General features: G+C 40.2%; 2 protein-coding genes across 2 annotated transcripts in view; both read right to left on the bottom strand.

Annotated features, from left to right (window-relative positions):
• LOC115596666 (unconventional myosin-XVIIIa) overlaps positions 1–26,154 on the bottom strand; it is a 142,714-nt gene that overhangs the window by 99,407 nt on the left and 17,153 nt on the right. The window lies entirely within an intron of this gene.
• LOC115594633 (RE1-silencing transcription factor-like) lies at positions 1,520–13,218 on the bottom strand. The gene is made up of 5 exons (XM_030438840.1): positions 12,968–13,218; positions 6,812–6,914; positions 6,394–6,423; positions 3,978–5,195; positions 1,520–1,828 (listed from the first exon to the last, which is right to left on the bottom strand). The coding sequence occupies exons 2-5, from the start codon at positions 6,848–6,850 to the stop codon at positions 1,679–1,681; spliced, it is 1,437 nt and encodes a 478-aa protein (XP_030294700.1). The 5' UTR covers positions 6,851–6,914; positions 12,968–13,218; the 3' UTR covers positions 1,520–1,678.

Genomic DNA, 26,154 nt, shown 5'->3' with positions numbered 1-26,154 from the left:
AAATTGAGAAAAAGAGGAGAAAGTTTGAGGGAATTTTGGGCCTTACACTCCAACAAGCCACACGAGTACAAATTCCAGCTAGGAGGCCCATAGGAGGGCTGGAGGACTGCAGTACCTGAAGGGAGCCATGGGGCTGTGGGGCGGCAGGGATGGGGGCTTTGACAGAAGATGAAACACTGACTGCCAGCTCCAGCTTAGCCACAAGGAAGCCACATAATGACAACGACAGCCAGAGTGAGTAATACATGGAGAGAAGGGAAGACAGTGTGGGGAAGAATGAAATAAAGACAGCGGAAGACAAGATCAATGTGGTACTTTGGTCAAAGAAAATGCATTGCATAAAAGAAAAAAAACAGAGCATGGAAACTTGACAGCATATTGGAATACAGATAAATGACGATGTTTTTTGGAAGTGCAGATGAGTTTTTTAATCAAGTACAGTAATTGTTAACTGTCTGAGTGAAACATAGTAAGATTTGACTAGATGAAGAATGTACTATGAAGCTGAACATGGATCCAAAGTAGAGTGCTGTAAATAGGATAGAACAAATGATCACTATGTGGAGATGTACTGGTGTGGTTTGTGAATGGTGGAAAAGGGTTATTTGATAACAACACAAAAGGTACAAATGCTTGGCCTTAATAAAGAGGAGAAGTCAGCTATGAATTTCAGTGAGCATTTCAGCAAGAACCCTTCAATCACAGGGACCAAAATGACTTTAAACTCTAAACCAGTGGCTTCTTTTGTTATTTATGACAGTCCACTGCTACTGGACAGTGATAGAACAGCAGTCCAAGACTTGACTGATGAAGATGACTAGCTGAAGTCCACCTGTTGCATAATATAATGCCAAATTCTACTCAAATAGTTGACAATGTGTTGTAGACAGCATTTCAAAAAGGTTATGATGGCTCTCCTACAACTCACAAAATGGAGCGATTTTAAGGGAGTCTGGGGACTGGCGACAAAGCATTGCAAATTATTTGGGCATGCGGATGCAAGTCACTATAACATGCAGCTTGGCAAAAAACATGGATTCCATAAATTCTGGCCTGAGAGAAGAGAACACAATCAGAAAACAAAAGCCTCACCAGAGGGCATTTCTTAACTTTAAGCTGGTGATGAGCTTTGATTTTACCAGTTACAATGACAAATGTTGCTGGCAGCGGATCATACCAACTGTTAATAATTAATGCTAATTCTGTAAATGACTTAATGACAAGCCCAACATTCTTGTCTGTTGTCAAGTTTGTAAGCTCTCTGGAGTCAATATTCCTGCTCAACCAAAGATCATTTGTAAGATTGGAACCCCCACTCTGTAATACCACTGTTGGGCTTCTCTGTAGTTACAACCCTAACAGAGTGAAATTTCTTCTCTAGCTAAACAAGCTGATTAAAGCTGACTGACCAAAGGCAAATTCCAGGAGTTTTTCTCCATCTAAACTTATATTAAACTGACTTATGTCAGATATATATTTAATCAACATTTAGACATAAGTATTGGATGTATTTGGACTCTCTATGGGGTAGATACTCAATATTGAGAAGACTTGGTCAGGAGCCAATAACTACTTAATAGGGATATCCCTGCTGTGAATAGGAATCTTTCTAATGATAGAATATACATATGTAATATATAGTAAAAAGATAAAAGTAAACAGATTATAAAAGTAGCAGTTAGAGCAGTAAAGCCGGTGTGTGTGTGTGTGTGTGTGTGTGTGTGCGCGTGCATGTATGCAGTATGCAGATGCTAGCAGCATTTACAGGGGCACTGAAGATCCTCATCAGGCGTCTCTGAGCCTCCTCGGTGGGACTGAGTGGTGCCTCCTACAGGTCAAAGCAGCAACATTTTTACACTCAGCCCACTGACAAACATGCAGCAAAGCCCATGACTACACACTGACAAAAAGTTAGAAAAATGTGGAGTAGTATTCTCATGTTACTAAAATTTCTTCCTCCGATTCAATACCTTAAAATGATCGATATTCAATACAATCCTTGATACCATGGGAAGACACTGACATAACATTGACGGCATACGATTCTTATTAAAAGATAAAAATAACAAGGTTTGTGTTCTGTGTGTTCAGCACTTTAGCATATTATACTTCTGATCATGGTCAGGAGAGTGGGAGGATGCAGGCCTATGTCGATGCAGCAGTGTGTGTGTGTGTGTGTGTGTGTGTGTGTGTGTGTGTGTGTGTGTGTGTGTGTGTGTACTCGCTGGTATCAGTACTGATACTGTGGAAAATGAGAACTGAAACCATTTAAAATATTCAGAATTGATACTTTTCAAAATTCAGATATTTTTGACGGGACAAATATGGAGATGTGATTTATCTCTTACAAATTAAAGACCCTCAGCATGTCAGCCACAACTGCCCTGTCCACAAACACACTTCAGTCATCAACATTACAAATGGGAAATTGTTGAATAACATGCTATGTGAGACCATATTTGCAGTAATCCCAAATAAGGACCGAATGTCGAAAAAGTGCTAGAAACAGCATGCACAAGTGAAAACAATTCCCACGCACAATAATGCAACTGTCTGGTAAAAGAATAATTGCAAGACAATTGAAGTGAACAAAGCCAAGCAAGTGGATGAGTACTGTGAGCCAGAATATTTCTTAGTGCCTTGGTGAGTGGGGAAATCCCACTGCTTATGTATGCCACAGACGAAAACAATCGCTTTTTCCTCTGTCTTCCTCGGCATCATTTCAAGAATATTTGCATCCAGACGAATCCACTAAAAAAGACCAAAAGAGCTGTAGTTCATATTCCAGGCCTATAGGTGGCACTTGAAATTCACCAAAAACGGAGAACAAGACAAGATGCATGTGCATAAAGCTTGCGCGCTGTAAACAAACAGACAGTAGACGGAGAAAAGGAACATAACAAGAAGAAGATGAAAATGGCCAGTGCAAGGAAACCAGAATTTTCAGTGTGGACCGTTAATGAGGTTGAACTGCTGCTGCGACTCACACTCAACTACAAGGCGAGTAATTGACGATTCTGATTTCCTTGCACTGGGCATTTATGTCTTCTTCTTGTTGTGTTCGGTTTCTCCGTTTACTGTCTGTTTGTTTACAGCGTGCAAGCTTTATGTGCATGCTTCGTCTCTTTTTCTCCGTTTGTGGTGAATTTCAAGCGCCGCCTATAGGCCTGGAATATGAACTACAAAGTTTTCGGACGTTTTCAGTGGATCCGTATGGACGCAAATATTCTTGAAATGATGCCGAGGCACATGGAGGAAAAAAAGATCGTTTTTGTGTGTGTGGACGAGCCTTAAACAATCTAGTTTACTGAGGTCCCTGGTTTGGATTGGCCTCTGATGGGACTGGTGCCTTTGTAAACAAGGCAAACAGGCTTCAATCAGCTGTTTGTTCTCATGTCTCATGAGTAAAATGAAAAATTAACAACTGTCCTCCCTGTTTTGATAGTAAACACTTCCACACGCACGTGTTTAAAACTCATACATCTCATTGAGAAAAGCAGCTCCTAAAATCTTCAAAACCACAAAAATTTACAAAGTTGCTGTTTTTGACTTGCTAATTTGTCAGCAAAATCAAGCTTTAAGGAAATAAGCAAGTTGAGTGGGAAATCAAAGGTTTGTGACAGAAAGGTCACCACGAAATTATGGTCTGGACGTACACAAGTACTTCCTACTCCCTCACCAACTACTGTAGAGGTGCCTAGTAGCAGGCACTTAACAACAGAGGACTAGGTATGTTCTCATTAATAAAGGACAAAAAGAACAATAGAAGTCTTGCAGTCTGCCAGTATAAAGCCCCACTGGCAGAATAATAAACACCAAAAAGTTAGACAGTTGAATAGACTGAGGTTATGTATATGTGTTGTCTGGAAGCAAGCACCACAGTACTCTTTTTTTTCAAACATGCATTTCAAACGGCCATGCACTTTCCACACTAAAGTCTCAAATGTGACCAGACATGCTAAGTGTGGACACTCTACCTCTTGCTTACTGACACCAGGTCGTTGAATGGGAATGATGCCTGGAGGGGGAGACACTAGACCAGGACTGGCGAGGGGAGGCTGAAGGCTCTCAGGAGTTAGAAGTGGAGAAGGTTTATGAGCTGGGATGAAACATGATGGAGGAGAGGGCGAGAAAGGTTTGTGGGCCACTGAGGCAGTGGAAGGAAGATTTGTTTGATTGGGTTTTGTGACAGAGACAGTTTTGGGTGCAGGTATGAAGCCCGGAGGTGGAGACAAGGGTGAGGGTCTGGGAGCTGGGATAAAGCCAACAAGCGGTGGGAGAGATAAAGGTCTAGAATGAGTCAATTTAGAAGAAGTTGGAGCTGAGCGCTCTGAAGTCATGCTGCCAGGGTTTACAGCAACCGCAGGAGATTTGACTTCCTGTATGACTGGACCAGAGCTTATAGCTTTGTGATTGACCTCTTGTAGATTCAGGGGTGATTTATCTCCTTCCTTTTCCTCTTTTGTCTCCTTCAGCTCAACTTTTTCCTCTTTCTTCTCACTTTTCTTCTCTGAATCTATGTTTTCAGGTCGCTCATTCTTGCATAGTCGTGGGCGGGGCTCTCTTGTCCTGCCTCTGACCATTAAGTGTGTCAATCCTCGTGAAAAGTCATCTTTGTCTTCTGTTTTGATGACATCATGTTTAAAAGAGAATCCTGACATCACAGGGGGCTTAGACACTGAAGCTTGTGCTGGCACTGCTCCAACTGGTTCAGCAACAGGCTTTGCTGCTTCTGATTGATGTGTTGACACCTCATCCTCTTCTGTGGGAAGTACCTTCCTGACAACTCGACGAACCACCTTCACTACTTTTTTACGAGTCAAACCCTGGTCATCTGTGGTATCGATCTGGTGTGTGCTGGTGCCTGGAAGTTTGATGTTATTGGTGTCGGTACCATTGATCACGCTTTTGCCCATTAGGCCATTTTGTTCTCGTTCCCTGTTCATAACTGGCTCTGGGCTCAGAGCAGCTTGTTGTGGTTCAGGACTCTTCAACTGCTTTGATGGCGGCTCAGGGCTTTTGAAGCGCTGTGCTACCTTAACAGGTGCCCTGACTTTAGATGGGGAAGGACTCCTGACCCCGGCTGACGATTCAGCAGAGGAAACTGGTTGGGGACTTTTTGCCCGGAATAACCGACTGCTGGGGTCTAGAGCTGGCACTGACTTGGCCTGGTTGAGCTGTCCATTACTGTCTGGCTACTCATAGAAAGGAAAGAGAGGAGGTATAAGAATGGTAACGATGAAAAAATATCCAAGCATCATGTCTTTATGGTAAGAACATTATTGTAGTATTTATATGCTACATTGGGCTGAAATTGCCTGCCGTCATTGTGGACAACAGTTATTTAAGACAAGAAATAGAAAATAGGTTAAGACTAACTCTTACCCCCTCAAACCCTTTGATGATAAAACAGAATCTTTAACCTTTATAAAATCATGCTTCCACTGCTGTTCAATTTACATCACAGATCAATTTGACTTGACTTGATTTTTATTTTTTATTCTAAACCAGAACTACAAATCATTTCTGACTGTGTAGTAGAGGCGTGGACATTTCTCGATTGTACGATGCATAAAAATAAAACAGGAAATGTCCTGACTTCCTGTACAAATCCTTTTTTGTTATCACCAACAGGCTAAAAACAAAATCTTAAAATCTGTAAATATTCTTAATAATAATTAACTTGAAACATTCTTTTACTCAGCTAAATATTGGGGCTTTTCTGTTAATATATATATTTTTTCTTTCTTTCATTTTTTTTAATTCATTTGTTTTTTTTTAGTTAAAGCAACTCATGATCAATCCCTATCAATTTCGGGCTGTAAATCAACAACTTTCAGTTTAAGCCCCACCCCTTCCAAGTATAGATACGGATACAGATTTTTTGGTTGGTTAAACAAATATGGATAAAGATAGCAATAATGTTGTACTCTTCATCCCTTTGTTGATAGGTGAATTGTTATCAAAATGTGAGGACGGTTAAAATTCACACCTCTACTGTTTAGAAGAGCAGCCAGTTGCTTATTACATCCCTCATTGACTCCTGGAGGAAGAACCCTGAAATCCCACAATAGTATTCTATACTAGTAAGGTTTGCAGGCCACTTCATATGTTATGAAGAAGCCCCAGTGTCTAGGAGAATGACCTGCTGCTTACAGTATGCAATAAACTGCAGAAAATAGTCTTATACACAAGTAATAGTTGACACATTTCTCTAGAACCCTACATGACTAGCTGGAGGGTCTTCAGTCATATTTATTCAGACAGCACATAGCCTTATGGAGGACTGGTTAATTTTATCTGACTAAAAATGCTTTATTAATGACATGACAGTGACTGCCAGAAAAATACAACATGTACTCCACTGACTAACAAAGGACAGAATTTACTCACACTGCTTTCTGGCTTGTTTTCTTCCTTGATCTAAACGTGTTGATATAAAGACAAAAAAGATCAAAACCTTGATACCAAACGAAGCTGTTGTCTACCACACACCATGCAGACCTCAAAAAATATTAAAAATTTGACAGCCATCTTTTGCACAGAAATGATTTTTGCACTACAAACATCTCTTTCATTAGCAGTGCACTCATTCCTACTATTGGAAGAAAATAATGCAACTGCTGCATTCTAAGTGCACAAGTGGTACAACAAGGCAGCACATGGGGCAACTATGGTAACATATGAGTGAAAGCCATCAAATTCTTAATGTGATGCAAGCCCCGTGTATCTAAAGACATCAATAGAAAGTTTAAAACATTGGAACACCATGCAGTGTGAAAGCGTTATGAAATGTCCAAATGAGACTTCCCTTTTGTTCCCAGAAGGAAAAGCGAGATGAGAATGCCATGTTGACTGATCTGCTGTCATGGGCTGTGATGAATGAGACGAGAGCAGGAGGAGGTGGAGGGGAGCTAGGAAGAATGGTGAGAATGCAGATGATGACTAGGAACGAGGATCTTAAGGCAACAGATCGTAACACTCGCAAAAGTGAAAGCAGAGCCACATGTTGATGGCCAGGCAATGGATAGGGTCTCAGAGAAGTAGAGGATGAGCAGGAAATTAGAGCAGGTTTAGAGAAATGAAAACAGAAATTGCAAAGTACCTCAGACTAACAAAATCAAAAAAAGTTTTGCAAAGCAATCAAAAATCATCCCCAGTAATACCTAGAGCAAAAGGATCTTAGGAACACTTTTGAATGGTTAACAAAAATAAAGGCATACTAGTGAGCTTATCTTGATCCTGGTATCATTAAAAGTGCAAGAAAGAAATGCCAAAAGCTCACTAGTATGCCAGTAAACTAACCCTAACCCTAATGTACAGGATTACTGCTTTGAGACATTTTCATGATCATGTTAAGTTTATTATCTCTACCTCTGCCCAGAACATCAAACAGTTACTTTTTATTCATTTGTTTATTTTCATTCATACAGTCTAGCAAACTTGCATCACATGTCTACTCAGCCGTGAACCTCATCATCAGACCAGACGAAAGAGGTAGGATCAAAGAGTTCTGACCAACAGAAGAGCAGGAGCAAACAAACCAACCCCTGCTAGTTTATAGCCAGTTTGATACATTTTCTACAATAAAAATCCTGTCAAGATTTGAACTTGACAGTCAGGCAATACGCTGTTATGTACAATGAGACCAGAGGGGGAAGGCCCAAACATTTCAGCATTTCAAATGTTATACTTCATTCATTTCATTTAATAATTATTCTTTTCTAATTTGGCCTCATTTTTATTCAGTTTGCTTGAGAAATCAAATAGTAACTGTCCTGAAAAAATTAAAAATGAGTTTCTTTTTAACTGATTTTTTTTTTGTCCTCTCTTGGCAGAGAAAAGGTTAGTGCTGGCCCACTCATTGGTTAGGCCGTCATTACCAGGACAGAAGGCTACAGCAGAATGTGACTGTTTAGAAAGTGACAGGTGAATTAACCCATCACATTTTATTCACATTGTATATTCACTAGTAGATGAAGCAGTAAAGCTAGTTTATCATGTCTGCAGAATGCTGGCGAGACTGACATTGTTGGATAGCTTGATGGCGATCCTTTTTTTAAGGCCCACTCAGACATTATACCCAAATAACTGATGATTATTTATTAAATATCTTATTGTGTTAATATTTCGTCAAAGAACCAACATTACTACAATAGTGTTGCAATATTGAATTGAGGTACAGTATTGTATAGTATTGGGCAAAAATACTGTGGTATTTCATTCTTTCGCCCAGTCCTAGCATTTATGATGTGCAGTATCGTAGGCCTGGGCGATAAACCGAAAACTTACCGATACCGAAATTTACGACAATAACCGACGTCATTTTGGCCATGTCGGTATATTCGGTGTCATAGGCATAACATCCACTAGGGACAGGGGACATGTTAGGTCCACTTGATTAATCTACCCCGGCGTATACCGATGTGCTTATTTGACATTAATTTGATGGCAAACTCGGCCCGCTGATGCAACACCAGCTATGCCAGGTTAGTAATCAAGTGAACCCACCCTCGCTGTGAGTCGCGGACAGTTTGTGTAATGATGCTGCGTTCAAAGGCTGCAACAGGCCACTGTCTTCGGCCGGGCCGGTCCATTGCTCAAACATTTGTGTTTTGTTTTTTATTCACTCAAAATAATGACTGTATTTCCAGCTAGAAAACGCGCATCTCTCTCCTCCCTCCATTGTTGTTTGCATTTGTGTGTCTGCGTGGTCTGACACGTGAGTGTCCTCATGCTGGAAAACGTGACTTCTCGCGTACGTGACGTCACTCCCCGAGACGCAAGAAGAAAGCAAAACATTTTATTTTTTACTAAGGAGAATGACAAAACTAGTAACGCGTTACCGGCATCACTGATTGTGTAGCTTAAGTGCAACATGGAGCATGAAGATGTAAAGAAAAAAATAAAAACAGTAGAATTAACTTTAAGCAGGTAGGAGGAAAGTCGGAGGTGTGGACCCATTTTAAACAAGTCGTGGGCCGTGATAATAACATTTGTCGGCTTTGTCGAGTGCATTAAGTGCGGCACTTTTTGCATTATTCATTAAGATTTCTGTAGTTCAAACAACTCGCAATTGTAGTCGAGAACGTCAGTTATAACAGCCCACGTATTAAACAGTTGTCGGGTTTAAATCGGTCTCGTAATTACATTCAATGTGTCGGGCCGGGCTCGGGTCGGGCTTGATTATAAGCTCTACTCGGGTCCAGCCGCGACTTTACTGAGGTTCACCCAGTGTGAGCAGCAGGAGGACGGTTAGCTCACCTCCCAGAACATGGCACTGAATCGCTGGAAACTGATTTAGGGACTGTCATCAAATAACTTAGCATATATATATTAATACAAAATAATTGCAGTTCTTTCAATATCTTCCATGTCATGGGGCCCAGTGACTCCAGCAGCAGATTGTATTAGTAAACTGGACGAATGAGACACAGCTATGTTTATTGTACTTTAGTGCTTCCTCTATTTTATATGAATATTAATATGCAGAAATCTTGATTTTTTTTCTCAATAGCTTCCATGTCATGTGACCCGATGACTTCTGAAACAGATTCTGTGTCTATCAAAAATATATAATGATAAAGAAAATAATGGTAAAAAAAGTTCTCTAAGAGGTTAACATATTATTAAGCAGCAATGTCAACTTCTCTACTATTTTGTCTCATGTCTTAGATTCTGATTCTGAAGTCCTCAAAATATTTATTTATTTACATCCAGCCTCTTCCACCACCTGCAGTACAACCACGTGATTCAATTCGAAGAAATAAAAAACGCGAGAAGCTTAGAATTGTTTATAAGGGACTGTATATTTTATACTTTTCAACTTATTCAGTTGTTGTCATTTCAAGTAATCTGTGCTTTTCAGCTGTTCAATCGTGTGCTTATCAGTTGTTCTTAACTAATAAATAAATAATATAAATCTTAACTACAATGTAGTTTAACAGTCCTTTAAAGTGGCATTTCTGTAAATACACAAGATTTTTTTTCCTTTTTTTTGGGGGGGGGGGGGGGGGGGTTACTTATCGTTCATTTATCGTTATCGAGGTGAGTTGCTCAATATATCGTGATATTGATTTGAGGCCATATCGCCCAGCCCTACAGTATCGGTATATCATGTATCAAAATATAGCCTGAAATGATCGCTTCATTATTTAAGATGGATCCATAAACAGTTTACTGTATACTTCAAGGTACAGTATATCACCATCAATATGAGAATATAGATGGATAAAGTTGCATGCTCTGGTGATGTTTTCCATATGAACATTCTAAGAAGCAACCAACAAACTTAAGAAGGAGAATCTTTAATGTTCAAAAGCTACAGTATAATTGTATCTGCCAATTGCTCCCACCTATAGGTACTGTAAATGTGACTTCATGCTATTGTCAGGCGATCAGTCCTTTGTTCATACCTAACTGCATTAGAAAAACAATTCTACCACAGTCTGAAATGGGATATTTTTTTTTGCAATAGCAGTCACACACAAAATTAGTGTAAGGCCCTGCCTGTAGTCAAGGGTCTCTGCATTGAACTAGTATAATTATTCTGTACACAAAGCAGAACAAAGCTGTCCTTCAAAAATGTAACTTTGGCTGGAGGTCTTTGGCTTGATAAGCCCCTCCAGGCCAACCTTTACGGGGTATGGGACAGTGTCCAGGTCTGGCTCAGGGTTAGTGGACTTTATCAGTGGTCACTGAATTAGCACACTGACTAACGGGTTTATTTTTGGATATGACACTCGTACTGTAGGATTGTGAGCTGCAGAAAGACCGACAAGGAAAATAAAACAGGCATAGGTACGAGCTACGTCATAAATCAAACATCACAAACATCTTGTTATTAATACTAAGCAGTAAAAATTTGCAAACATTTTGTCATGCTCCTTGAGCCATTCCTAAATATTGTTTGCGGTCTGGTAGGGTGCTCTGTCCTGCTGGGGAGTAGCCCTGGTATCCCAGCAATATAATGAACTGTAACAAGATGGTCAATTATCATATACAGCCATGGTATTTTACCACAGTTCACACATGAACCCTAACAAAAAACCACTGAAGAGACAGTGTATACTTTTATTGCACAGTGACAATGTACTGTATGATACACAGCCACTAATTTAGGAAGTTGCTGGGTCAAATGAGAGCACTGACTCATTTATGACATCACCTTAAAAGAAAGAGCAAAGCAACTTCACACATCAACAGTATTTATGAAAGCTGGGTCAATATTCAACAATAAAATCTACAAAAGCTCAAAACCTCCAAAGGCATTGTCTGGTGTCTCTACAGATAATACATTATGACCTACTTAAAAGAATTCATGATTTCTTAAAGTCAATCAATAAACTTCTATAACCTCAATATCACCCTGTGTCTTTTACTCATTACTTATGGAACAGCCAAGGAAACATTTAGTTTCCAGTTTTGAGGATTTCATGTTTTTTTCAGTATTAGATGCTATACGAGGATAAACTAAGACTTCATTGTAAACCTTCACTGAAAGCCTTTAACTCTTTGCAGTAGACTGTTCTTCTCTCTAAAAAGGCTCTACAATTCAGTGCAATTTGGGCCACACTTTTTCTGTCTGAATCGACCTGAGCATGACAGGTGTTGTTACCATGGTTACAGCTTTCCAGTTAACCCTGATTTCTGACATATTCAGTGTAGAAGACCATGAGAGTGCATTTTTCTACACACAAGGATAAGAAATACAAAATGTATATACATACATTCTATATCTCTGGTTACGCACATATTCATAGAGCACTGGTATATCATCAAATTACATGACCAAACCATACTCGTCTACAATGTGGCTTATGTTCACAGCTACTATTGAAGGCAATTGTTATTCAAAAACAAGATACATCCTGCCATACTTGCCATCATGTGCAATAAATGCCTTTTTGGACAGGTATTACTTGGTTCACATGAGGTCTACAATTGGACATACCTGATAAACAATTAGATGTAAGTCTATCCCTGGGTATATTATATGGCTGGCTGAGGGGAATGGAAGTGATAGTTTTCATGTCTACAAAGCAAAAAAGAAAACTTACACATGGCACCCAACTAGAATAAAGCAGTTCCCTTCTGCTATTGTTAACGGTCAAGATGCTAAAACCTTATTTGTAGTGGATTGGTAATATCTGGGATTGAGGACTATCCAACTCAATCCTAATATACCCAGGGATAATAAGACCTCATCCAAGATGTGTTCTAAATATTTGAATGTTTTCCTTTGAGCCCTCTGCTGTCTACTCGGTGTTTGATTTGACATTTGTCAGTCCATACAATTTTTAACTGATATTCAGTAATTCACTTCCAATAGTGCAAACCCTTGATTAACCCTTTATTTCTATTCTAAAGTTTTTATTGTATTACTAAAGTGACATGCTTGTTAATGTCAGCTTGTTATAGGCATCATTGTGCACTGAAACATTTTTCCCATTTAAATCTGAACAGATTTTGAAGCCAAGTTTAATGTTTCTTTGGCCAGCATTGTGTGTATTCTTATTCAACTGCTGAGAGGTATCTTTGTCTCTTTCTGCCCTTTCCAGTCCGCTTGAACCAAACCACTGTACAGCATGTTGTACTTCATGTAGAAAATATTTTGGTCGAACTCGTCATACAAAATAACATGTTTATTGTGAGGACTTTCTACAACCTAAATGTATGAAAGACCATGCAAAATATAGAGCAGCCATCTGACTGAATTGATCAAGCCTGTGTGGAAGATTATTCCTAACTTTTCAATGGCACTATAGAGTTAAGACCTTATCAGAGTGCCCCGACTAATGACATGTAAATGCTACTTTCTGTGGTGAAACCACTCAAGCTGCCCCCCTCAGCTAACTGTAATCTAAAAATAGTGCCACCGTCTGTGGAGCCGCAAGGCCCCATGTCTGTCAAGGATTTTCAATTAAAGATCCCGCTTTGTGTAAAAAGTTAGCTAAAATTGCTCTACCTGTCAATGAAGTAATTCCACAACTCCTGTATCCAAATAATCCTCACAAGTCACCGATCAAATCAAAAACTGGTCAGAGTCGAGGAGATCTGAGCAAACGGCAGGAGACACAGAGTGGAGAGTGAAACAGCAGAGCTGAGAGGGGGAGTATGCTGATAGGCTGGCTATTCCTGACAGCGGACAGACAAGAGATGTGGGGACAGCTGTTGTGATATGAGGGTGCTGAGGAGCAGTAAAAATAGTAGCCTCTGCTTTCCAGCCTGGAGAGTTCTGCTGTGAGCAGCCCTCACCATCTTCACAGTCCAATCAGAGGCCACACTGTTCAACCACACATGCTGTTTGCAGTTGCTGTCATCTCAGCTGTTTCTGTGTGCTCCTACGTGTTTCCATGTGTCTATCTATGTGAAAGCAAATGCAGCTAAGGGTCTGCGATTGTGATTGAAAACAAATTGGGTCCAACTATTTGTCTTGTATGTCAGTAATACTAAAATATAGGACTTGGAAGTTGACATCGGAGTGGATATCAGTGGCCACTCTGACACACTGGTGTGGGATGGATGTTGTCTTTTAGTATCTTTTCAGCCTCTGTGCAGACATTTCACCTCACTAATATCATTTATGCTCTGTAGATGGGTACCAATTAGGGCTGCACGATTCTGGAAAAAATGTGAATCACGATTTTTTTGCTTAGAATTGAGATCACGATTCTCTGGCACGATTTTTTTCACAAAATGCTTATTGCACTGATGAACTTGAACAAAACAAAAAACATAGTAGTATGGCAGAGGCATACTACTATGCCTCTGCCAAAGCAATGTTTTTTTTGTTTTGTTCAAGTTCTATTATTGGATGAAAAATTATTTTTACAAGAGTAAAAAAAAAAATTTGTCTCCAAGATGAGAGGGCATCCTTTAATACCTCATGTTGTACAGTGTTTATTGGGGCCGTATCCTTGGCTAGGTGATATGTGATAGCTGCTGTGATCGGCTTTCTAAAACGGAGGCATAATATTCCTCCTTTTCCAAAAGCTGCCTCTGAGGTAGGCGTAAACATGTGACGTGACGTGAACCCCGAAGTTGGGCAGTGAACAGCTGACAACGAATTTGTCTTCAAAATAAGAGCTTTACATTGCACCCCATTGGAGTTTAGAACTGGGTGCTTAGCTGGGGGCTTTTAATTTGAAAGTAGCTACCGTTCCTAGCTTGTTGCTACAACAGCAAGCTAACACAACCATACATCTAGAGATCCAGGAGACTCTAGCATCTCACGGACCTCAGGGGCTGTCCAGTTGCCCATCTAGCAGGCGAGGCGGAAATAAGTGTACCCTCCGAGGTGGCAAATCGGCGGACCAAAAAAGACCCTCAATTTGCCGCCCTCTGTCTAAAACCGCGGACCTAGCCCCCAAAGGACGGGCAGATTGGCGGCTTGCTGCCCCGTCTAAAAACGGCCTCTCACTCACTCCTTCCATACACTTAACTGCAGGCGGGCTTCCTCCACTGAATCACGTGTTGTAAAGACGCTTTACCACAGGTTGAGGGAGGAGCCAGCGGCAGTGCTGCGTTGGGGGGCGCTTCAAAAAATCCGGGAGGAAAATAGGAGCATTTGTTTGTGATTCAGCTCGAGATATAAAATGCTTCAGAATCGCCGTGTGTAGAAATGAGATCACGTGTATGTGTGAATCGAGATCGCGATTTTTTAACGATTTTTTGTGCAGCCCTAGTACCAATGATTTTCTGGGTGGGTTTAATCACTCAATGCAGAGCTTTCCTGTCCTGCCAGATAGTGATGTTTCCAGTCAGAATGCCTTCTTTTGGTCCTCAGTTAACAAGAATTTGCCAATGGAATCGAGCCTTCATGCATTTCCCAAAGAAGCAGAGCGTTGTCAAACATTGTTTTGTACAGAGGGTGGCGATGTGTTGTTAGTAGGGCTGGGCGATATGGCCTAAAAATTGAATCTCCGATTTTTTCACACCAAACTTGATTTACGATTTTAATCGATATCTTTTTTCTCTTCTCAAGAACAAACTTAAAATTACAAAGAAATGATTAAAGGCATTGCTTTTATTTTAATGCTATGATTTACAACAAAGTTGCCCTGCCATCGTAAACAGTGCAGCTTCAAACTCACATAAAAAAGTGCATCCTTTTGAAAAGACTGTGTCCCTTTTTGATAAAATGCTTTTGTAAACATAAATTTAACATGTCAGATTGCATGCTATTATAAAAACAGATAAGTTTCCATATTGGTATTGATAAAGTGTTAATATAACTTTCATTAAATCCTTTATTTTGCAAAAGGTGCCTTTGTTTTCAAAAAAGTATTTATATCCCTTAAGATATGTTATCTAAATTAAACATCTGCATGCATTAAATAGTAAACATGACATGTTGGTAGATTTTACTAATTTTTGGCCAGGAAGACAAGCCTGTCTGTTTCCTCTGGCTTGAGACATCATGCCCCGTTGTGGCATCGTAACACAAGTCTGGGGTCGGACATTTTCAGCATGTGGATGAACCTCCGGCGTTTCCACTGTAAATACGAGCAGCATATCTTTGGCGATATGCAACGTGACTGCATCTGTAACAACTGTCCACCGGGACCGTTTCTTCTCATACGGGACACAATGATTAAATGTTGGCTGCTTTCTAGCGGATACGTGTGGGCTGCCGCGGTCTGTACATCTTGTAGTGAACAACAAGTGTCCCACTGTGATCCAGGCGTCTGTTTGAGATGCTGAAATAAATGGTTCGGACGTAGGTTTGTTCGAGGTCTAACGCCACAAAACCAAGCTACTATAACGAAACAGTGCCTTTTTATGAACGAACTCATGCTCGCTGCATGTTGTGTTTGTTTCTCTGTGGAAAGTCTATGCGGGGAGGAGGACGGAGGTGACTATGAACTACGGGAGCCCACGAGGAGCAGCGGCGGAGCAAGTTAAATAAAAAAAAAAAAAAATCAATTTTCTTTTTTAAAAATCGTCCTTAACCAAAAACTCGAATCAACCGATTTTGCCGATTTTTCGCCCAGCCCTAGTTGTCAGCAGATTCTCCTTCAACGTTGATTTTCTGGAACCTTAAAGGGATATTTCGGGTTTTTTGAAGTGGGGTCATTTAAAGTACATATCTATAGTCGATCTGTTTCCTACCGTAATCACCGATCAGCGCAGCCTCAGTTTGGAGAAATAGAGAGCCGCTCCAGCCCAGACGCCCAGCTTTGTACTGCAGTGAACGGGGTTCAGCAAAAAAGCGAAATTAACCACCTAAAACAAGGCTCACGTAAATTTTTTTACACCAGTTCAAGTGTACGTTGTATAGGTAAAATTCACACCGCTTTACATCACTGTCAGACCACGCTTTCTTTTGGCACTACATTTTCTCAACCACAGAACCTTCGTATCCCTACGCATTAGCGTAACTGGGCAACAGCTGATCTGCGAGCGGCGGCTGGACGAGAGGTTTACTTTCGATAAAAACGAAACTTAACTCTCCATATCCTTCCGCATTAGCGCTCATGCGTAGGGATACGGGGGTTCTGCGGTTGAGAAAATGTAGTGCCAAAAGGAAGCGCGGTCTGACGGCGATGCAAAGCGGTGTGAATTTTACCTATACAACGTACACTTGACCTGATATAGATTTTTTTAGGTGAGCCTTGTTTTAGGTGGTTAATTTCGCTTTTTTGCTGAACCCCGTTCAATGCAGTACAAAGCTGGGCGTCTGGGCTGGAGCGGCTCTCTACTTCTCCAAACTGAGGCTGCGCTGATCGGTGATTACGGTAGGAAACAGATTGACTATAGATATGTACTTTATATGACCCCACTTCAAAAAACCCGAACTATCCCTTTAAACTCTTAACCGGTTCTACCTTAACTACACTGATACAGACAGCAGCAGCCGGTGTAATGAAGCTGCCATTATTGTTATAAACATTTGTTATGCACGTATTTCATCATAAACCAAAGGCACTAGACGAAAGTCACAGGATCAAATCAGAGGATTATAATTTATCCTAATTTTAACCTCATTTTAACAGCACGCCATCCAGTAGTTGGGACATTTCAGTATGGAACACATTACTAACATGCCTCACCTAAAGCCACAGATACACTATATTGTAACAATAAACTGCAGACAATGTTTTATTTAATTCTCACAGACTGCATGTTATTTAATATCAAGAAAGGTGTAATCTGGGAAGACCTTGGGCAGCCTGCCAATATATACTCATGTCATCATGAAACAGGTCTCTACAGAATCTTCTTGCCAAGATTCCAAGATTTCTTGCAGACATCCAGAATTCATACTCACCATCTGCAGCCCCATCAACTGGCTGCACTCTTAGAACTAATTTATGTGTTACAGTTAAGATGTTGACAATGAATTTCTATCAGATTTATTATAGACTGAGGATTACAGCATTGTTGGCTAACTGTGGAAAACATTTCCTCTGGTTTCACTATTCAACAGCAAGGAGTGATTTTAGCTCTTGTTGATTGTTCTTCCTAAAAAGATCTAAGTTGAGATGGTCTTTGTGCCTTGCTAGTTCTAGTATATCTAAAGACAGTAGGGTTGTGAGGCTACATCCTAGTAACATACCTTTAAATTTCGTCCAAACATCATTTGGCAGTACAATCTGACGTCCAGTGCTGCTGCTGTCTGAACCATATCCGACCAAAAGCCTTCTCCCCCTGTTTCATCAGCTCTGCCGTTCTGCTTTTCCTACTATCCGTACATCAGTACATACACGGAACTAAAACAAACTATACATCTAGATTCGCATGTGTTGTAAGATTCATTGTCTTCCTGTGTGAAATTGCTGTGAAGTAGTGAACAGGAAGTGTGAGCATTCAAAAAGGGCAGCTCAAAAAAAAGCAGAAGCAGAAGCATAGAAGAATACACAGGCTTCCCTCACTGCTGGTGATGAATGAAAAACTGCTCATCATTTTCTTTAGATGCTGCTGCATCTTGAAAGTAGACTAAGGACCTGTTAATTGGGAGCTGGACAGCTTGTCCAACTTGGGGAAAACATTTTTAAAAAAGATTTAGTTTGGTTTGTAGGCCACTGTTGAAGTGAAACTCTCTCCAGAAAGCAACCAAGGCTTTATTTGTGATTGAATATGAGTCAAACCTTCGTGTAAAAGCATAATTACGACGAAAGAGGCACTTTTAAGATTTACGGGCAAGCCAATTTTAATAGGATGCAGGGGCACTCATACGCTAGCATCAAAATCACTATTTTTAAAACACAAAGAAGGTACGACACAACATGAAACTTTGCTCGTCGTATCACACATGAACATGATCATTGAAAACATTCTTTGTGTACACAGAGTTTACTAAAAAGAAGGTTTTTGGACAACTCACGTTAGCAGTAGCACCTCTGGCGTGCCGCCGTCATGGAAGACAAAAAGTGTTGATCCCCGAGTGAGACCTAACAGGTAGGAGGTCCACCATTACTCTCCTGCCTGTTAGGTCGTACTCGGGGATTGACACTTTTTGCTGCCATTACGGCGGCGCGTTGGAGATCCAGCTCCGACGGTGAGCAGTTCAAAAACCCTCTTTTTAGTAAATTCTGCGTACACAAACAATGTTCTTAGTGCTCATGTTTATGTGTAGAGACCCTGGTGATACTACGAGCAAAGTTTCATGTTGTGTCGAGCCTTCTTAGTGTTTTAAAAATAGCTATTTTGATGCTATTGTACGAGTGCCCCTGCACCCCATAGAAAATTAGCATGTGTGCGTCCATCTACTGTATACATGTTCAATATTCATGAATCCAAATTAAACTTATCTTATTGCTGAATAAAATTTGTCAGGGTTTCTTATGGAGCCAGAACTTTGACTTTAAAATTTGGCATCCAAAAAAAAAATTGGCATTGAAAACAAAACCAGTACTGAAAAAAGAAACATTGTCATTGAAACATTTGTATTGAAAACAGTTGTATTGGCATTGAAACAAGTATTGGCACTGAAAAAAGAAAGTAATTCAAATAATTCAAATCCGAAAATCTTATCATTTTATTGGGATTTTTTTTATTTTTCAATGACAATCTTCAGATTTTTTCCTCATGAGTTTATAGGGGAGCTCTGGTCTCCGGTAGCGGTGCAGTGGCACAGAGCTCGGGGAGCAGACGGAGCGCTGCTGTCGGCGCTGCAGCCCCGGCTCAGAGAAACAGGCTGTTCTACTGTTGTGCTAACTGTGGCTAATGCTCCGTGCTCGGCGCCCTGGTACTACTACCACACTCTATACGCATAGAGACCGGAGCTCGGGAGCTCCGGGACAGAACCAGATACACAGAGACTTGGACACATCAGGAGAGAGCTTGAAGAAAAGGCCGCGAGGTAGCTGGACTCTGTGTTGCCCAGAGACGGCCGGCACACGGGCCCTAACATGGTGTATTGTGGCTGGACTGTCCAGCCCCGCCTTCCCGCAGGCTGCTGCCATTACCTTCTCAAATGATATGCAAACCACGCTCTACTTGCCCCTCCCCTCAGGCCCCTCCCTCTCGACGCCAAAACAGTGACAGAAAGTTGAAACTGAAAATCAGTGACACTGAAAAAAAACGGACATTGTAAAAAAATCTGTCACTGAAAAAAAAGTGACATGAAGAAAAAATCTGAAGATTGTCATTGAAAAATACAAAAAAATCCCAATAAAATAAAATGATAAGATTTTCGGATTTGAATTATTTGAATTACTTTCTTTTTTCAGTGCCAATACTTGTTTCAATGCCAATACAACTGTTTTCAATACAGATGTTTCAATGACAATGTTTCTTTTTTCAGTACTGGTTTTGTTTTCAATGCCAATTTTTTTTTTGGATGCCAAATTTTAAAGTCACATGTTCTGGCTCCATAGTTTCTTTTGTAATGTTTCTTATTATTTTTTTTCTGAAAGAAGATTTACCATCAAATGTACAGTATATGTGCATATTCTGAAAAGACTTTCTGAGACTTAATAGGTTTTTTACACAGTCCAGTTTTTCAGCACCAGATAAAGTGGGAACTGTTATAAAAACAAAGTGCTTTGGTTTAAGTGTCTGGGTATGCTGCAACTATGTATTACAGCATATCATCAGTAGTGTGTGTGTGTGTGTGTGTGTGTGTGTGTGTGTGTGTGTGTGTGTGTGTGTGTCTTTGTGTTATCAGCGATGGCAAATTTCTACCAAACAACAAGCATAGTAATGTTTGGTGAGTTATATATATTTTACTTTGACCTTAAGTTTAGGTCTTTATTGAGGCTGCCATACTGATGATTTTTAGTTATTTTAGGAAATAAAAATGGAGCTGGAAAGAGACTCCAGGACTTATTCCCTGGCCTGAAAACACAGCAATGTGAGGTGTCTGTATCTATGCAACACTGCAATAAGGGACCAAGGGGGAATACCATACTGAAGTTTCATTTAACATGCCAGGATTGTTGGAACGATTATCTTGTTCTGCCTGGCTTCAAGCAACAGGACTAGCAGTCTTAATGAAATAGCTTTATACCTAGTGTTGGGACAAAATATCGATACATTGTAAAAAGTGTTTGCTTGAGCCAGTTGAAGGCATGGTACACATGCACATGATCAGAGTGGTACTACCTCTGCCTCATTTTGAGCCATGAAAAATTCTGACATGAGTGATTACCAAACAAACAGCGCAGTGATGTTTTCTCAGTCTGTCAAAATAGTCTGTCTGCATACATAAAAGACATATATCCTCAGTATATATCATATATCCCAGTTGCAGCAGATATCAACCACTGCAAGATCTGCAGCAACTCTATTCCTTTCCCATCACCTTTGCTTCTGGACCACAAGATGGAGCCAGAGGACTGGGAAAAGCTCCACATGTTGTTGAAATGTTTCAACCACACAAAGCCTCCATTTTTTCCCAACTAATGCCATGATATGCTAGGTAGAGAACAGCAAAATGATATTGATAAGGTGCAAAAATCTTGCTGTGAAATGAATGGAGTGACAGCTTTAGTACAGCTGACAGAGGGAAGTAGGAGTGTGAGCAGGGAGGGGAGTATCTTGTACAGGCTGGGAAATGGAGGGTAGGTTACAGAAGAGGGTGGGGTAAGAAGCGCACATAGAGAAATGCAGTGATGTAACACTGCATTCAATAGTGACAACAAGTATTATGAATGGCAAAGAAATATGTCAGTCACAAGGGCTGGTGAAAAGTCAGCTGAGATGAAGGCACAAATGTAAGTTTTGAGCTTTCCATAAACTATTCTGCTTTTAACAGGAGGGACTGAGGGAAAAACACAGACAGAAACAATGCATTTTTAATGCTCAAAACCATTTTTTTTGGTGTAGCAGACTATGCCTTAAAAGGATATTTAAATATGCAGTGAATAACTTTATTCTGGTAAGAGGAAGTAGTGGATTTACACTCACTACGAAAACATCATAAAGAATGAATGGCAACCAAGATCACCAGGCCAGATCAGACGCATCAAGTAGTGAACACACTGCTAGAATTTTCAAAATTAAATCTTTAAGAGAAACTTCAAAAATACACTTCCAGCTGAAAATGCAGCGTGAGTGCTGAAATGACAATGGCTAGAAATGCAGAAATTGGCTCACACTGCCTCACCAACAGCCAAGATTCCAACTAGTGATCTTTTTGTCCTGTATTTGGACATGAGCTCAATTTTCAACCCTCTTGGCCACTGAGCTGGACAGCAGTGTATGTGTATGACAGTGTGCATGTGAACGAGTTGAATATAAGTCATAATGTAGAAAGGATGTGGAATATTTATTTAATTCATTCTTTAATCGCTTATTTGTGATAGGAAAAGAAAGAGTGAGAGGAAAGGGAGAAAATGGGCAAGCCTGCGACCGAGTGTGTGTCTGCTGATTCTCCCGCGTCACACCCCCCTTGGTGCCCTGGTAGCGCCGAGGTACAGGGACGGACTGCCACTGGCTGCTGTATTGCTTTACATTTGTTCATCGTCCAGTCATAGTTTATGGCTACTTTTTGCACATGCTTAGGTCATGGCAGGCTACTTTTAATTTAAAATGGAAGTTAAGCAGGCTTAGGGTAAATACCTCAAGTAAAAAGTAAAAAAAAAAAAAATCTAAGTGGTCTACACAATATAAAAGGACATTGTTCAAGTCATCCTTTCTTTGTTTTTGTTTTTTTATTTTATGATTTATATCAGATTGTGGACTGTTTATCATGAGGATATTGTACTGTGAGTTTGTGGTATTGTTACACCCCTAACATCAAGGATCTTTTAAAGGAATGCCTGCTTTTCTCTGACCCTGAGAGAAGAGGAGGGGGTTAACAGCCCACACAGACATATCTTTTGTGGCTACAACAGAATTGATACTTAAATATCATATTTTCTTTCTAAGTTCTGCACTGCAAAGTCAGTTATTTTTGCTTTGTTTAATTTAGGCTTATGGGTCTTTGATAATAACCCATTAACATAAGGTAGCCTACTCAGGACTGTGTAAATCACACAGAAAAAACCCAATATCTCACATTATACATATACATGCAGCTACCAGTGGCTCCTTTAACCTAAACCATTTTTGGTATATTTTTTTCACTGAGACAGGGTTGATACCCAACATGAAGAATTGCTAAACTTCAAGTTTAGCAATTCAAATTCAAATACTGATGATTCAAATTCCGTTCCTAGTGGCACATATTTCAGCCCATAAAAAAGGCTTTTCTCTGTCACAAATAGATATGACCTTCTTTGAACACAGAATCCTTCTGTTACAGACAATGAGCATATCCTTGAGAAAAACAGTATACTGTAGCCTATATAAAAAATAAAAAAAGCTTCCAATGGAATAATCAATGCAGCTAGCATTTCAACACATTATGGACCTATGTATCAACTCTCATACTAAAACATGGCTACTTACCTGCCCGCTTTCATCAAAGTGTCTAAAACTTCTGTTTTAGTGTCACTGTAGAGCGCCTGTATGGCTGTGTCAGTGAAGTAATGCCAAGATTGTATTTTGTATCTTGGCCCTAGAGTGAACACCATCGTCTGAAAACCCACGTTCTCCACAACTGAATATGGTCTTAAATCCAATACAATAAAACTTGCAATATATTTGATAACCCACTTTGCTCTCTCAGAGTTAGGTTGAAGGTGTGCCACCACCTGCTCAATCGTTCTCTGGCTGGCATCTGCAACAGGTCGCTGCTTCTCTCTCAACTCTGGGTGGTATCACGCAAGGTGGTTTCTCAAATTAGTTGTGCTGCCGAAGTGTTTAAGTTGAGGTCCACACACCTAACAAACTGTGTAGGTCTTGTCAATTCTCCCCTCAACTTCATGGAACTCAAAATGCTGCCATACAGTAGCTTTCAAAGAAGTCGGTGCCAACTAGGCTTGGTACTAGCCATTGCAGCCATTCTGTCGCCACTCAAACATAAACAACTCGCACATGTGTGTTCGGTGTGCATGGGCGTACAGCAGAGAGTCAGCAGGCGCTCTCTGTAGCGCTCTGCAGCAGGTGAACTGAATGTTTCAGCAGGCGAATTGAATGTTACAGTGGGTGAACTGAATGTTGCAGCGGGCAAACTAATTCAGTTTCAAAATTACGATTATTAACTTATCTGCATCGAGAGATAATCATTCTAGAGAGAATTACGGTGCATTGAAGAATCAAATATTTTCCCACCCCTAGTGAGCAAGCTAATTTACAGTACTTTTTAGGTGTGATGCTATGGTGAGTATTAAAATTAAGGCTGCTGCGTTTGAAAGAGCAACTGAAGTAAAAGATGACGAAAAAGTAACCATCGCCAGTGTCTTCCATGTTGTCCGAGCCTAGTCTGTTGCCTTATAGGTACTGCGCATGTGCAGCTCTCATCAGGGAGCAGAAAGAATATGATGCCCTTAGCAACTTCAGTTATCAGCTCTGGAAAAAATGCTGTGTCTAATTCAGAATATCACTGATAAAGACTTTTTAAAACAACGTCTCCTGGATGTGTTCTGATGAAGTATATGATCTGCTGCTTTCTACTGTCCTTCCTACAGAACAGAACTGGGATTATTAAAGGAGGTGATTGCAGATTATTAAAGGGTTAACCTGTGTTTTAAAACCTGTGTACACATGCTAATCTCAGTGTAAAAGTGGCATTATCTTATAGCTACACTTGCTCTACCGCAGCAGTTAGCCAACAGCTAGCTGTATAAAAATCAACCTAGAAACCAATCTGCATAACTGGTCCAAAATATTCTCTGTGCTTAACCAATTGACAGTTTATATGGTCATGTGAACATACAGTATGTCTTTGGACTCCTGTTTCTGTTTCTTCTGTTGCGTGCATGTTACAGCAAGCACAGACAGTCATGGTGGTGAAAGACCTGACTAATCCTCAAAATTCTGCAACCAAGGTTTTCCAAGATTAATCTGAGTAAAACAGTCATCACAGATTTTAACAGACATTTCTCCAGTGAGATCTTTCTTGTTAATTAATAGTGCAAGTTTTACAACTTTTGGTTCGATAACACTTATTAAAATGAAAGAATCAGTGAAGTTAAGAGGGCAACATTCTCCTTTTGTGCAGCCCACATGCATGTGCAACAAGTGACACCAAAGTATAACCAAACCACATGGCATCACTGGTCCTGTGTGGCTACCCTTTGTGTCTACACATTGTAGTGCTATGTTGTTTGAACAATAATTCCCATGTGAGGTGATTAAATACATAAGTATTCATTGAGGCAGCCATTAAAGCTTTAATAAGGCACTATGGTGAATGGTTTGCTGAGTTCCAAAACCCTTTAGAGCTGCTGGATAAGAACTGTGAACATGAACACAGTCATCTTGCAGCATGATAAGCGAACTTAATGGCTATCAGCCTCACAGTCATGTGTGTTCTCCAAGCATGCTGATTCTGTCTGGCTACAGTAATCTCTGTGGTATGTGTGGGCTGGACAAAAGATTGACGATGCTTTTCACACAGCTCCTAAGAATCCAGCTTCTCTAACATAAAAGACAATGTCAAAGGGCAGGGTGTCAGGGCTACAGTCTGCAGGTCAGGGACAGCCTCAAAAACCAAAAAGGCACTGACATTTGGAAGCATATCATCAACTAATATGAGAGAACAGAATAGAATAGAATAGAATGCTTTTGTTTTCATTGCATTTAAGTACAACGAAATTGGAGAGCTGCTCCAGTAAGGCACATCATTAATCATAAAAACTCATTCCACACTTCATTCAATGCAAAACATTCACACAATACACACACCCACACCAACATCTACACAGAGATGTATCCCTGATAGCAATCATAAACATAAAAATAATAAAATGTTAAGTGCTGAGTGTCAGTCAGTGCAAACAGCATCATTAAAAATAAATTTGGCTTCATTTAAAACTGTTATTGTATTAGGAAAGAAGCTGTTCCTGAATCTACTACTCCTTGATTTTAGACATTGGTAGTGTTTCCCTGAGGGCAAAAGTTCAGAGTGACACTAGAGTGGCCAAAAGCATGTATGGATTCATTGACTGTATTGATGCTTAGGGACAATGCATGCAAACAGATATCGCTCTGCATACATCAAACTCCTTAATGGGATTGATGTCATCAGTAATGGCTTGGGTTAACAAAAGACTACTGAGTTGTTCAGTTTTCTTGAATGATGCTATGAGACACTGAGTTAAGGATGCTGGATGTTAATACTTTCCCATCCGCCTCTGTTCAAGCAGCATGGACATCATTCAGTTGTTGAGTTTTGCAGGCATTTGGTCTATAAACTAAATGATGATAAGTCAACTAAAATGCCATATGACAGCCTACAGTTGTTTAAAAACACTGCCACATGCAACAATGATGGGATACTAATGTGACAATGCGCCGGGCACATGGAAAGAGCCCTCGGGGCTTAGGTCAGCTCTGGATAGAGAGATAAAACACTAAGCCATCCACTGCCATGTTTGCTCCAACAAAAACTGAAAAGCTCAGTGGCACATCTGCTGAAGTTTGGGCTTTGAGTTGAATGTGTACATTACTCAAAATCGCATTCATTCATTGTCTATTCTGTGACATATTTGAAATTGTATTTTCTGTTTCTCGATATTTTTGGTATAATAATTATGTGACACATTTCATTCATTCATTTCATTATCATACACTCGCATATATGCACATATATTCCTGTATATCCTTAACTTACTCTGAGTGGTTATGTGTGTTGACTGAGTGACTAAGACTTGCCCATCC

The sequence above is a fragment of the Sparus aurata genome, chromosome 2 (assembly GCF_900880675.1).
Source record: "Sparus aurata chromosome 2, fSpaAur1.1, whole genome shotgun sequence".
NCBI classification, from domain to species: Eukaryota; Metazoa; Chordata; class Actinopteri; order Spariformes; family Sparidae; genus Sparus; species Sparus aurata.
Note: the sequence above shows the minus strand (reverse complement) of the source record. Positions and strands in the feature narration are given on the sequence as shown.